The 12224-nt window shown below is 54.1% G+C and overlaps 3 protein-coding genes across 3 annotated transcripts; all 3 read left to right on the forward strand.

Annotated features, from left to right (window-relative positions):
* The first annotated feature begins 525 nt into the window (after positions 1-525).
* On the forward strand, positions 526-3941 carry ACRALDRAFT_1061808 (glycoside hydrolase family 37 protein). Its single transcript, XM_071016481.1, has 5 exons — positions 526-1019; positions 1082-1145; positions 1228-1352; positions 1414-3155; positions 3237-3941. The coding sequence occupies exons 1-5, from the start codon at positions 864-866 to the stop codon at positions 3382-3384; spliced, it is 2235 nt and encodes a 744-aa protein (XP_070877688.1). The 5' UTR covers positions 526-863; the 3' UTR covers positions 3385-3941.
* Positions 3942-4891: 950 nt separating this feature from the next.
* Positions 4892-7298, forward strand: ACRALDRAFT_1048393 (uncharacterized protein). Its single transcript, XM_071015547.1, has 2 exons — positions 4892-6536; positions 6669-7298. The coding sequence occupies exons 1-2, from the start codon at positions 5254-5256 to the stop codon at positions 7024-7026; spliced, it is 1641 nt and encodes a 546-aa protein (XP_070877689.1). The 5' UTR covers positions 4892-5253; the 3' UTR covers positions 7027-7298.
* A 254-nt stretch (positions 7299-7552) lies between these two features.
* ACRALDRAFT_2052144 (uncharacterized protein) lies at positions 7553-10617 on the forward strand (the record flags this gene model as incomplete). The annotated part of the gene is made up of 2 exons (XM_071021637.1): positions 7553-8352; positions 8437-10617. Exons 1-2 carry the CDS (start codon positions 8011-8013, stop codon positions 10615-10617), a joined length of 2523 nt encoding a protein of 840 aa, XP_070877690.1. The 5' UTR covers positions 7553-8010.
* Positions 10618-12224: the final 1607 nt, after the last annotated feature.

The raw sequence follows: 12224 nt of genomic DNA on the forward strand, positions 1-12224 counted from the left end.
GGTATACGACGTATAAGGGTCAGGTGACAGGCAAACGACAAGGTGAAAAAGAAAATGTGCCATTTTAGGGAAGAGCAGGCGATCTATTCGCCCACGGTCGACTATGTGTACTCTTTAAGGTCGATTCATCCCATTCTATTAGCACCACAAACCACCTGGTAATAAGAAAGGAGTATCTCGCGCCATAATAGTGTACATCCACTGTACATGTTATGGCAGCCGTTGAGATGACAACGAAACCCGTTACCGTACCGTATTAGGGTAAAATGGACAAGCATTTGACAGGTATAACGTACTTTGCCTAACAAACGGCTAGAAGTATTAATACCGTAAGGAAGGTAAGTACCTATGTACTTCCGATGATGTCAATAAATGGATTGGGAAGTACTGTCCGCAGAGATAAAGTAGAGCTATACACGTGTGGGCAAGCACGGGGACCCTGTGGATCCACTGACTCCAGCGTATCGTCACCTTCCATCGTGTCGCCTTTTATACCTAGGTAGCTACCTACACTGTTCTTCCTTCCTACTCTGTACGTAAATTTGCCCTACCTAACGCTCCCTCTCTAGGTAAATTTCTTTAAATTTTCATCTTAACAGAACTCAGGGGAATTATACTATCAGGAAGTCTTAGAGTGCTTATTAATTCGGCCACACTCTTTTATCTTTGTTCAGATACGGATTTTTAACTTCAGATCACGCGCACATCACTACGACGCACACAGCCGATTTCCTGTGCCAGGGAACAGGTTCTAGCCACCCGTAATCCAGGCATATGGGTAAATAGCCCTAGTGGTTCTGCAAAAGCCAAATCTCTGAGACCACTTCTCCCATTGCCTCTGCCGCGTGGAAGCTATCGTCACCATGGCAGCTCCAACCTCGCCAACAGCCCCAGCAGGCCGCCGACATCGCACCAAACCTTCCGATGACTTTGGTGTCTTTGATGATGCCAGAACCTACTACACCTCTGAGGAACGACATATCAATAAGGCTGGGCCTCGTACGCGCACATATTCACAGGTGGGTTCTCTGCATTGTGTCTTTGCAGTGCAATACAAATGCTAACAGAACTGGATCTGCAGAATAGCTTGCTGAAACAACTTGAGCGCGTTGGCTTGAAAGAGCCGTTTCGGCGCGGTAGTCATGGTACGTGTCAAGTCTATCTTCTGGCTGCTGAATACCCAATGCTTTTGTAAAACAAGCAAGCACGTTAACACCACCTACGCAGATGTGAATGCTGTTACCCATAATCGCCGTTTCCTCGTTGACGTCGATTCAACCCTCGAGAGTCTTCAAGAACAGGAAGACACTGACCAGAATATGCAAATCACCATTGAAGACGAGGGACCCAAGGTAATGCCAAGACCTGCCTCCCAGTGGCCGCCATCTTGTCAACTAACGTATGATTGACCAGGTCCTTACCTTGAGAACGGCTCGCTCCGCCGGCTACAATCGCTTCGACGTCCGGGGAACATACATGCTCTCGAACCTGCTGCAGGAGCTGGTTCTTGCAAAGGAATATGGCCGAAAACAGATTGTTCTCGACGAAGCCAGACTCAACGAAAATCCGGTCAATCGACTGTGCCGATTGATTCGTGACCATTTCTGGGAAGGCCTCACCCGGAGAATCGACGCTTCGACCATTGAGATTTGTGCCCAGGACCCCAAGGACTGGACGGCGAATCCGCGACCGCGCATCTATGTTCCACCGGGAGCGCCCGAACAGTATGAGTTCTATAAACAAGTGGCCAAGGATCGACCAGAGCTTGATCTTGACGTCCAGCTACTGTCCGAGAATATTACACCCCATTATGTCCGGGACCTGAATTCTAAGCCTGGCCTGTTAGCGGTCGCCATGGAAAAGGTCAAAGACAAGGAGACGGGCAAGGAAAGCTTGAAGGGCGTGCCCTTCATTGTCCCCGGTGGCCGTTTCAACGAACTGTACGGTTGGGACAGCTACATGGGCGCGCTGGGCCTCCTCATTCATGACGAGGTCGAGCTGGCCAAGTCCATCGTCATCAACTTTTGCTTCTGCATTCAGCACTACGGCAAGATCCTGAACGCCACTCGTTCGTACTACCTCTTACGGTCCCAGCCTCCTTTCCTCACCGATCTGGCCCTCCGGGTGTATGAGAAGATCAAGCACGAGCCTGATGCCAAAGACTTCCTCCGCAAGGCCCTGCTGGCTGCCATCAAGGAGTACCATAGCGTTTGGATGGCCGAACCGCGCTTGGACCCCGTCACTGGGCTGTCCCGGTATCGACCCGAGGGCCTGGGAGTCCCGCCAGAGACCGAAGCCAATCATTTTGTCCATATCCTCACACCTTACGCCGAGAAGCACGGGATGGAATTCGACGAATTTGTGCAGGCGTATAACGAGGAAAAGGTGAAGGAGCCCGAGCTGGACGAGTATTTCCTGCACGATCGGGCTGTGCGCGAATCGGGCCATGACACGTCGTACCGACTGGAAAAGGTGTGCGCGAACCTGGCGACGATTGATCTCAACTCGCTGTTGTTTAAGTACGAGATGGACATTGGGCGCACGATCCGCAATGTGTTTGACGACAAGCTCATCATCCCCGAGGAGTTCTGCGTGGGATCGCTTAAGCCCGGCACTGTGGAGACGTCGGCGATTTGGGACCGGCGCGCGAAGCGCAGAAAGTTGGCCATGGATCGATACCTGTGGAACGAGGCGGAGGGGATGTACTTTGATTACGACACGGTCAAGAAGGAACAGTGCGTGTACGAAACGTGCACTACGTTCTGGGCCCTCTGGGCGGGAGTGGCTACGCCCAAGCAGGCGGCCCTGATGGTGCAGAAGGGTCTTCCCAAGTTTGAGGCGCTGGGTGGTCTCGTGTCTGGGACTGAGGAGTCTCGCGGGGAGATTTCGCTGGACCGACCGAACCGGCAGTGGGACTACCCGTACGGGTGGGCACCGCAGCAGATCCTGGCATGGACGGGTCTTGTTCGGTACAGCTTCGTGGAAGATGCGGAGCGGCTCGCTTACAAGTGGCTCTTCATGGTGACCAAAGCGTTTGTGGATTATAACGGCGTAGTGGTGGAGAAGTACGACGTGACGCAGCCGGTCGACCCGCACCGAGTTGACGCCGAGTATGGTAACCAGGGACTGGACATCAAGGGCGTTGCCAAGGAAGGGTATGTGTTTTGCTTTCCCTGCTCCTTATTCCCATGGCACTGTTTTCTTCATGAACACGGACAAGGCTGACAGAAACGTAGGTTCGCGTGGGTGAATGCAAGCTACATCTACGGGCTTCAAATTCTCAACGGACACATGCGACGAGCTCTCGGCACATTGACGCCCTATGATACTTTTGTCAAGGCGGTTGAGCAGATGCAAGAGAGGGATCTTGCGGAGCTCGAGTGAGTGACGGTTTGCGGAATGGACATGGACATTTTGTCGGCAACGGGGTCATAGCCAGTTGATGCGGCGTTCTTTTACGTGGTTTCCCCCACCGTTAGAGGCAGAGAGGGCGACGAGATGGCTCTTTTGCACAGAGACGAGAAGGATCACGCGAAATGGAATAGAACGATAAAACCGGGCCAGGAGTCCGCGGCACGATGGTTCATGACATGGGGCTCATTTGGGATGGCAGAAGAACGGAGACAGATCAGTACAGAAACTGCAGATGGTCAGCATCAGAAAGCCGGTCTATTTAATGACAGTTACCTGATTGATTATACGAGAACCTTTTGTAATGTCGAGTGCCGCGTCGCTGACGGTGTATGTTGAGCACCTTTGTATTTGAGACGCAGTGTATTGGTCTTGATGTCTGCAATGTATTGGTCTTGATGATGGCGGATCAGACTGGCCGGAGACTCTTTTATGAGTACATGAGGACAGTAAGTGAGCATGAAGCAGTCTGAAAGAGCCGAGGTTGATGTGTTGAGGCCTGTCTGGGACAATGACGAAATCAAAGGCCGACTCGGATTCTCTTCTCGTTTTATACGGTGTAGAACGGAATTGGGGAATGTTGGGGAATACTTTGTGGTACTTTAGTACTTTGTATTTCACATGCTAAACGGGAACTCATCTCAGCTCCAAGTCGTCTCATGCCAGACCTACTTCGTACGCAAGCGTCTCCAACTGTATCTATCACAAGCTGAGTCGACAAAAATATTCATAAGGGAATGGTAGTCTTCCAATGTTTAATTCATGAGTTTCAATCTAATTTTAATAGAACAAAATTAACAAACGTTGGAAAGAAAATATGTGTGATGGAACGAACGTCGCTCCAAATCTACCACTGGAGGTACCGACAAGTACTTGTACATAGGTACGATACCTGGGCGTTGTACCCCAAAACCGGGGAAGAGGGCGGCGCAGAGGTTGGCTCGTGCTTCGGCCCTCGGCCAATGGCGGCAAAGCAATAGGTACATGCAAGTACATATGGGCGGCAGAGATCAGAGAGCTGGGCGCATGTCAGGGGACCCCACATCCACGGCACGGGGCACGGTTCCAAGTCGTCGCGTCGTCCCCTTGGGCCGAGATTCCCAACGTCATGTCGACCGAAGCATTCCTTAGTCGGCTTTTCACACCACTCACTCGATCTAGAAGTACCTTCCCCAGGTTTACCGTTGCGGGCTACCGTGTTATACCAAAGTCCCGAGGTGAATATGAATGAAGGAAGGAATACATTGGCTTTCGGGTGACTCATTGGGCCCTCTACACCCCTCCCCCAGATCGATCCGTTTCCCGAGGGAGAGCCAGCCTGCCAGGTGACTCGCGGGCGGGCTATGCTAGTATGAAGCCGTCCATTCCCACATGTATTACTGAGTACAGTACATACAGGTTCATCCGACCACCGAGAGCGTTCGACGAGGGGCGCGTTTCCGTCCGTCCATGCTTTGGCCGAACACTCCCGACCGTCGCCGCCTGACTGCGAGTACGGTCAACTTGGCTCGGTCGGATCCGGGCTGCGGTCCTTGATGGCCTTTTTAGCTTGTGATTCATCTCGAGTCGTCATTTTAGGTTTCTTGTTTTTTCTTTTCTGCTTTTCTTTTCCGTTTACGTTGAAGCTTCATACTCTTCTTCCCCTTCAAACCATAACGACTGTCCTATTTGGTTCGCCAGTACAAGTGTTATCTGATCTTTGGTTTGGTCTGGACATATTCTACCTTTACTACCATTGGTAAACAAAAAGTCTTCTTTCTTCCTGCATCGAGGAGAAGCTCGTGGTCCTCAACTCCCTCAACTCCCTCCTTTCCCCCTTTCCCCCTCCCCTGAAACGACACAATGGCCGCCAACAACATGCTCAATCCGTCCGTAGACCCGGACAGGGAAGACGAGCTCTTCGCGCAAGAGGTTGAACAAATCAAGCAGTGGTGGAAGGACCCTCGGTGGCGCTATACCAGGAGACCCTTCAACGCCGAGCAGATTGCGTCCAAGCGTGGCAATCTCAAGATCGAGTATCCCGGCAATGCGCAGTCCAAGAAGCTCTGGTCCATCCTCGAGAGCCGTTTCAAGAACCGCGACGCCAGCTACACCTATGGCTGTCTCGAACCTACCATGGTCACCCAGATGGCCAAGTACCTCGACACCGTCTACGTGTCGGGCTGGCAATCATCATCGACCGCCTCCTCCTCCGACGAGCCCGGCCCGGACTTGGCCGACTACCCTTACACCACCGTCCCGAACAAGGTCGGCCACCTCTTCATGGCCCAGCTCTTCCACGACCGCAAGCAGCGCCAGGAGCGCCTGAGCACGCCCAAGGCGGCGCGCGCCAAGCTCGCCAACATCGACTACCTCCGCCCCATCATCGCCGACGGCGACACGGGCCATGGCGGTCTCACGGCCGTGATGAAGCTCACCAAGCTCTTCATCGAGAAGGGCGCCGCCGGCATCCACATTGAGGACCAGGCGCCCGGCACGAAGAAGTGCGGCCACATGGCCGGCAAGGTCCTCGTCCCCATCAGCGAGCACATCAACCGGCTCGTGGCCATACGCGCGCAGGCCGACATTATGGGCTCCGACCTCCTCTGCATCGCGCGCACCGACGCCGAGGCGGCCACGCTCATCTCGTCCAACATTGACCCGCGCGACCACAGCTTCATCCTCGGCTCGACCAACGCCGACCTCCAGCCGCTGAGTGAGCTCATGATGGCCGCCGAGCGCGCCGGCAAGGTCGGCGACGAGCTGCAGGCCATCGAGGACGCGTGGATGGCCAAGGCCGACCTCAAGCGCTTCGACGACGCCGTCGTCGACGCGATCCGCCGCGGGCCCAGCCCGGACAAGGACGGCATGGTCGCCCGCTACCTCGAGGCTGCCAAGGGCAAGTCCAACGCCGAGGCCCGCGCCGTCGCCCGCGGCATCCTGGGCGTCGACATCTTCTTTGACTGGGACGCCCCCCGTACGCGCGAGGGATACTACCGTCTCAAGGGCGGTTGCGACTGCGCCATCAACCGTGCTATTGCCTATGCGCCGTACGCCGACGCCATTTGGATGGAGAGCAAGTTGCCCGATTACAAGCAGGCGGAAGAGTTTGCCAAGGGCGTCCATGCTGTTTGGCCGGAGCAGAAGTGAGTTTTTCCTTTCTTTCCCTTTTTCTATTTTCTTTTTTCCCCTTTTTCCCTGTTTCCCTTTTCTTTCTCTCCTTTATGGATTTGGTGATATAAGGACCCTGCTGACCTTGTTCTTCACCCCCTCTCCAGGCTCGCCTATAACCTTTCCCCCTCGTTCAACTGGAAGACGGCCATGCCCCGTGCCGAGCAAGAGACGTATATCCGGCGGCTCGCGAAGCTGGGCTACTGCTGGCAATTTATCACGCTGGCAGGCCTGCACACCACGGCGCTCATCAGCGACACGTTCGCCAAGGCCTACAGCCAACAGGGCATGCGGGCGTACGGCGAGCTGGTGCAGGAGCCCGAGATGGAGGGTAAGGTCGACGTTGTCAAGCACCAGAAGTGGAGCGGTGCGGCCTACGTCGATGAGATGCTCAAGATGGTGACGGGCGGTGTTAGCAGTACGGCTGCCATGGGCAAGGGAGTTACTGAAGACCAATTCCACTAGGCTTCAACATGTGGAATGGCTTTGTTTCTTGTATTTGCTTTTCTCCGGCTATGGGAAGCACGCAGATTTGGATTCACAGAGGAAAGAAGTTGATGGGGATATATTGTCATGCAGAAGATATGCTTACATGTGTTTCTATATATTCGTATGATTCAAGTAGAGCCTCAAACGCTTACACCAAGTTCTTCATTGGGGTTTTCTGTGATGGCTTCATGATCTGCATTCAATACCTAAAGGCCATTTTCCATTGGCAAACGCCAAGTTAATTCCCGAAGAAAGTAAGCCTTCCAAATATTTCGTTGGCGATTCTGGTGATAGTCCGAAGTCCGATCGCCGATGGTCCGTACAGAGTACCAAGGTACTTCGTACACACACTATCGTCACACAGTAAAGTGACGTCATGTCTAGGTACGTACTGTTTCCCTATTTAAGTTTCCACATCCCCACAAATTGAGATTATATAATCAAACACTATCCCTCACACGTGCACCGGCATCTCGGAGGCAGCCCGACATCGTGTCAACCACACTGCACTGCAACCTCTGAGTTGATCACATCCAGCTGCCCAATCCTGTACTCGGACCTGTCGGAAATTCGCCTTTGACTGGTTTTCTCTAACATTTGATATAACTTCCAATGTATTGATTGGAAAGATAATCCTCGAATCCTCTCCTTCCGCGCAAAACCTCACTCAACCTCGCCGCCCTCACAGAGACCATTCTCCCGGACCATTTCCAGGGCACAGTTCGAATCTCGCTCCTCGTCTTACTGGCCCAGCGTGATTTTCGTCTCTTGGCCGTCAGGCGACCAGGCGCCAGTGTAAGAAGGTTCACGTCTGGAGGCCGGAGCTCTAGATGGAGCGGATGGCGTAATCTAACCTAAAGCTTTCTTGGTTGTACCCACGAGACCGAAGCCAGACTCTCCTATCGACGACGACAACCAAAAGGCTATCCCTTGCTCCGGCCAACTTTGCCGCACGGGGTGATGGCATCACCCGGGGCCATTGTCCCAGCACGGCTGGGGTTTCTCGCCATCTTCAACCCGTCCCTAGGCAAGACGGACGAGACCATCGACGACCAGATCGTCTACTATGCCTCCGTAAACACCCAGCGCCAGCGCCTTCGGCGTCGTCACCGGTCCCGCGGTAAGCCCACCGAGCACCTCTCCCAGGAAGAGCGCAATGAGCGCCTCCGACAGATTGGCCTCGCACAAGGCGTCATCGAGTTTAGCAGGAGTTTCTCGGGCGGAGTCGCCGTCGACGCCATCGACACGGAGAAGGCCCGCGTTATTCTTCATGAGCTCGAGCCCGGTTGGTGGATTCTGGCGGTATGTGCACACACGGCCTGTTCTGAGACCCGCGCAGTCGAAATGAAATGAATGACCTGACCCCCTCCCCTTCCTCCCGCACAGTCCATCGACTTGACGCGTGTGCCGCTGCCTCCAAAACTGCCGACCGGCCGGACGGGGGTTCCCGCCGAGGAGATCGTCGAGTATTCGTCTAGGGAGATCAAACCCGCGGCCCTCCTGCGGCAGGACCTTCTCCGCGCGCACTCCGTCTTTCTCCTGCACCACGATTCGTCTCTGAGCTCGTTCTTCCGGCGCAGTCAGCGGTCCCGGTTCGTCACCATCCTGAGCAGGTACTGGGACCTGTTCCTCTCCACCTGGAACGTCATGCTGCATGGTAACCCGACGCGCAACGTCTTCAATGGCATCAACTTGGCCGCCTCGGGAGAGCTGGGCATCGGCGTCGGCGAGGAGGAGAGGGGAAGCGGGGAGCGCGAGGTCCTCGAAGGTCTCGTCGGTCGTGTCGAGGGCCTCGTCGACCTCGTCGTATCCAGGTTCGGCTCTCACGATTTTGAGGCTGACGAGGTTACTACGGACGAAGCTTCGAGGGGTCAGTGGCTTGGCACGGGACAGGAGCCTGGACCGGATGATGGTGCCATCTTTCTCGGAACGGGAGCCCTGTCGCGCGAATCGCTGAGGGATGTGACGCATTGGATGGAGGACATTTATACCTGGGGCGAACATGCCTACGGCATCATCGAAAGTCCAACGTCGACACGTCCTGGACGGAGAGCGAAGAAATCAAAAACGCGGCATGTAGCTCCTCATTCACCAGATGTCCTAGCCAAGCCTCCTTCTCTCCCACTATCGGATGGGACAGGGGCGATAAGTAACGCAGCAGTAACCACGACCCTAACCCCTGCACCCATCACTACCGCCACTACCACCACGAATGTGACGACGACGACGACGACTCTAGCTGAGAGAAGTGGCCAGAACATTGGCACAGTGGGCGCACCAGGGGGGGCAGAGCCCCAGGACCAGGCATATGCTTCAGAAGCTGCGGATGGCCACCTAGACAAGCTCATGAGCTACATGAAGCTGGGATACGGCACGTACTGGGCTGTCGGGAATAAGTCCAGCGAGTCGTCTACCCAGGATGCGAGCCGGACGGCGGCGACCAAGACCAACCAGCGTGCATCTCAGAAATCGAGGGTGGTCAAAGTGGCCGACGACACGACGGGATACTACCTCATTGGCTTGCTTGGGCGCGTAGAAGAAGGTATCGGCGCAGATGTGGAGGAGGACCGCAGTTCAGATGAGTCTGCGGAGAACTCGCGCACCATGGTTCGCACGGCTCACGTTGAGCTTGAAGAGTCGGCGATGACTTTCACCGAGAGGGATGTTGTGAGGGAGCTTATCTCTACTACGCCGACAGTTACACCCGGACAGGGAACGCCCACTGTTGATGACAGCACGGCGACATCCGGTTCGACATCTGAGAAGCAGGTCCAGAATGGAAGGACAAAAGTACGCGTGGTGGTTTACGTGAACAAGCCTTTCATCTTCACGTTCCTGTTCCGGCTACACACAGACTCGCTAGCGTGGGACACCCTCTACAGGTCCCTGCATTACCAGATGGCGCCTCTTCGCAAGCCGCTCCTGGCGTCCACCAAGTACAGACCGGAGCGGCCTGACGTGGGACCAAGGGGCGCGAGCATCCGCGAGATCATCTGGGACCCGGTAGCCATGACGGTGCACAACACGATACCCAATATCCCGGATCCGACAGAACCGCCGGCGGCATGGTCGTCGGACGCTAGCGCCGCCGAGGCGTTGTGGACCCGAGCCGAGGCGATGAACACGCACATGCAGCTCCTCAACACCTACAGCGTGACGAGGAGCGAGGCCGCCGAGCTGGAGCGCACCTGCAAGACGAACCGCGGGTGGTGGGTCGTCTGGACGCGGGTCCTATCCCGGCCGCCAATGTCCCCGTTATCGACGACGGTATCTGGGTCCGTGTCCGGGTCCAATGGGCCGTCCAGCTCGCTTAGCGATGCGGGGACGTCCACTACGGAGGACGGCGTCGGGGGGGCATCTTCGCCTGTCTCGTCCGAGCGGCGTGTGAGAAAGGAAGTCTTCCTAATACGCAAGGCGAGCGATCACGCCGGGACAAGGGGACGGGGATTTAGTGGGGCGTATCTATACGGCGAGACGGGAGGGGACGGCTCAAGTAGGCTCGTCGGTCAGGGGATCGGAGTCGACACGAGGAGGTATATCGAGGGTCTTCTCAGTCTGCCTATATAGAGGGAGTCCCTAGAGGAAATTGCTTAATATAGCAAGGAGCAGATTGGGCATTTAGGCGTGCCTACAGTATTGACTGGATTTAGAGGTGTTACAACCAATATAAGCAGTAGCGTTATATTGGTGTAGTGGTTAAAGTCTGCGCTGGAGGGCCACCAGGTACCTTCATGTACTCTGTACGTTGTCACGTACGGACGACTGGGCCTGTGGAGTGGGACGGACGCCGTTTTCGGAGTGCATTAGCCACTCACACTTGTCATCGCCCCGTACGTCATAGTCCCTGTACTCCGTACTGTAGACACATGGCATACCTACATACCTACGCGGGAGGGGGCGTTTATAGGTCAGAGCCCGATGACTGGTCAGACTGTCGACAGTCTTAGAACTTCATGTTGACAGTTGTACCTCTGACCTGGCTCTGGTCAGAGCAAAATCCTCTGTTCAAGCTCTGACCTATAACCACCCCCTCCCGCATAGGTATGCTATTGAGGCGTTCCAGATGAACCAGGATGCACGGCACTACGACGTACAATATTCTAGCTCACGTCCTGCTCCTTTTCTATTCCGTCTGTGGAGTGAAAGATTGAACGACTGGAGGTCGGTGGTACACGTAAATGTAAACCACATCAGCCATTTTCTTTTTCTCTTCTGTTATCCTATTGTGGATACGCCGAGAATCCAATACGGAGGTCGGACGTTGAGAGGCGGTTTCCGTCTTTCTTTTTCCCCTAGCGAATGACTGGCCCGCATTCGGTGACAGCGGCAGGTTCCCGCCCCGAAGAATGATCCTCGCCAAGGGTTGGGGTCGTAGATGTAGATGTACAAGGCAAGTGTCACAACGGTACTGGTGCTGTGGTAGCGGAGAACGACGGAAAAGAGAACTCGTCAACTATGATCTCTTTTGCGTTTTTGTTTTTTTTTGTCATGGAAAAAGAAATGTGACAGATGCATGTAGTGTACACGTGTAGAATGCCGAGAAATAGATTCCCGAAGGATAATTAGTTTCCACGCTCTTTGAGTCTTACCATCTCTACTCGTGCCACGCGTAGGCATGTAGTCCATGTAGAGCCACAAGTCGGTGCACAATACACGTGTAGAAGGTACCCATTCGTAGGTACTTGTACATTGACTCAGCCCGTGATGCCATTGGCGGTGGGGGTACGCGGCGGCAATGCAGGGCCAATGGATAACTCGATGGGACCGCCCAGCTCGAATGAGGTCATGCCTCCGTTCCCGGGCAATATCACACCAGATACGAGCCGCTCTACTCAGCGGCAATAGGAAATGTCGTACTATATCTCGAGCAAACAAAAGAGAGGTGAAAGCGTGTATTGTCTATCTTCCACGTGTATAAAGGAAAATTATATACTAGGTCTAAATACATTATAAGATATACCCTTCGGATAATTATCCTTCCGATATAGGGCCATAACTTAATATTGCCTAATAATAGTAGGTTTTCCTTTATTTAGTTTAACACACCCCCTAATTAAGGTGCTATTTTTATAGCTCTTTAATTACCTTCGAGTACTTTATTTCCTTTATTCGAAAACTCGGCGAGGTAAATTAAGCTAATAAACGCCATATAATTATATTCGTGATATTTTCTG

Source organism: Sodiomyces alcalophilus (genome assembly GCF_042370955.1).
Source record: "Sodiomyces alcalophilus JCM 7366 unplaced genomic scaffold ACRALscaffold_2, whole genome shotgun sequence".
Classification (NCBI taxonomy): domain Eukaryota; kingdom Fungi; phylum Ascomycota; class Sordariomycetes; order Glomerellales; family Plectosphaerellaceae; genus Sodiomyces; species Sodiomyces alcalophilus.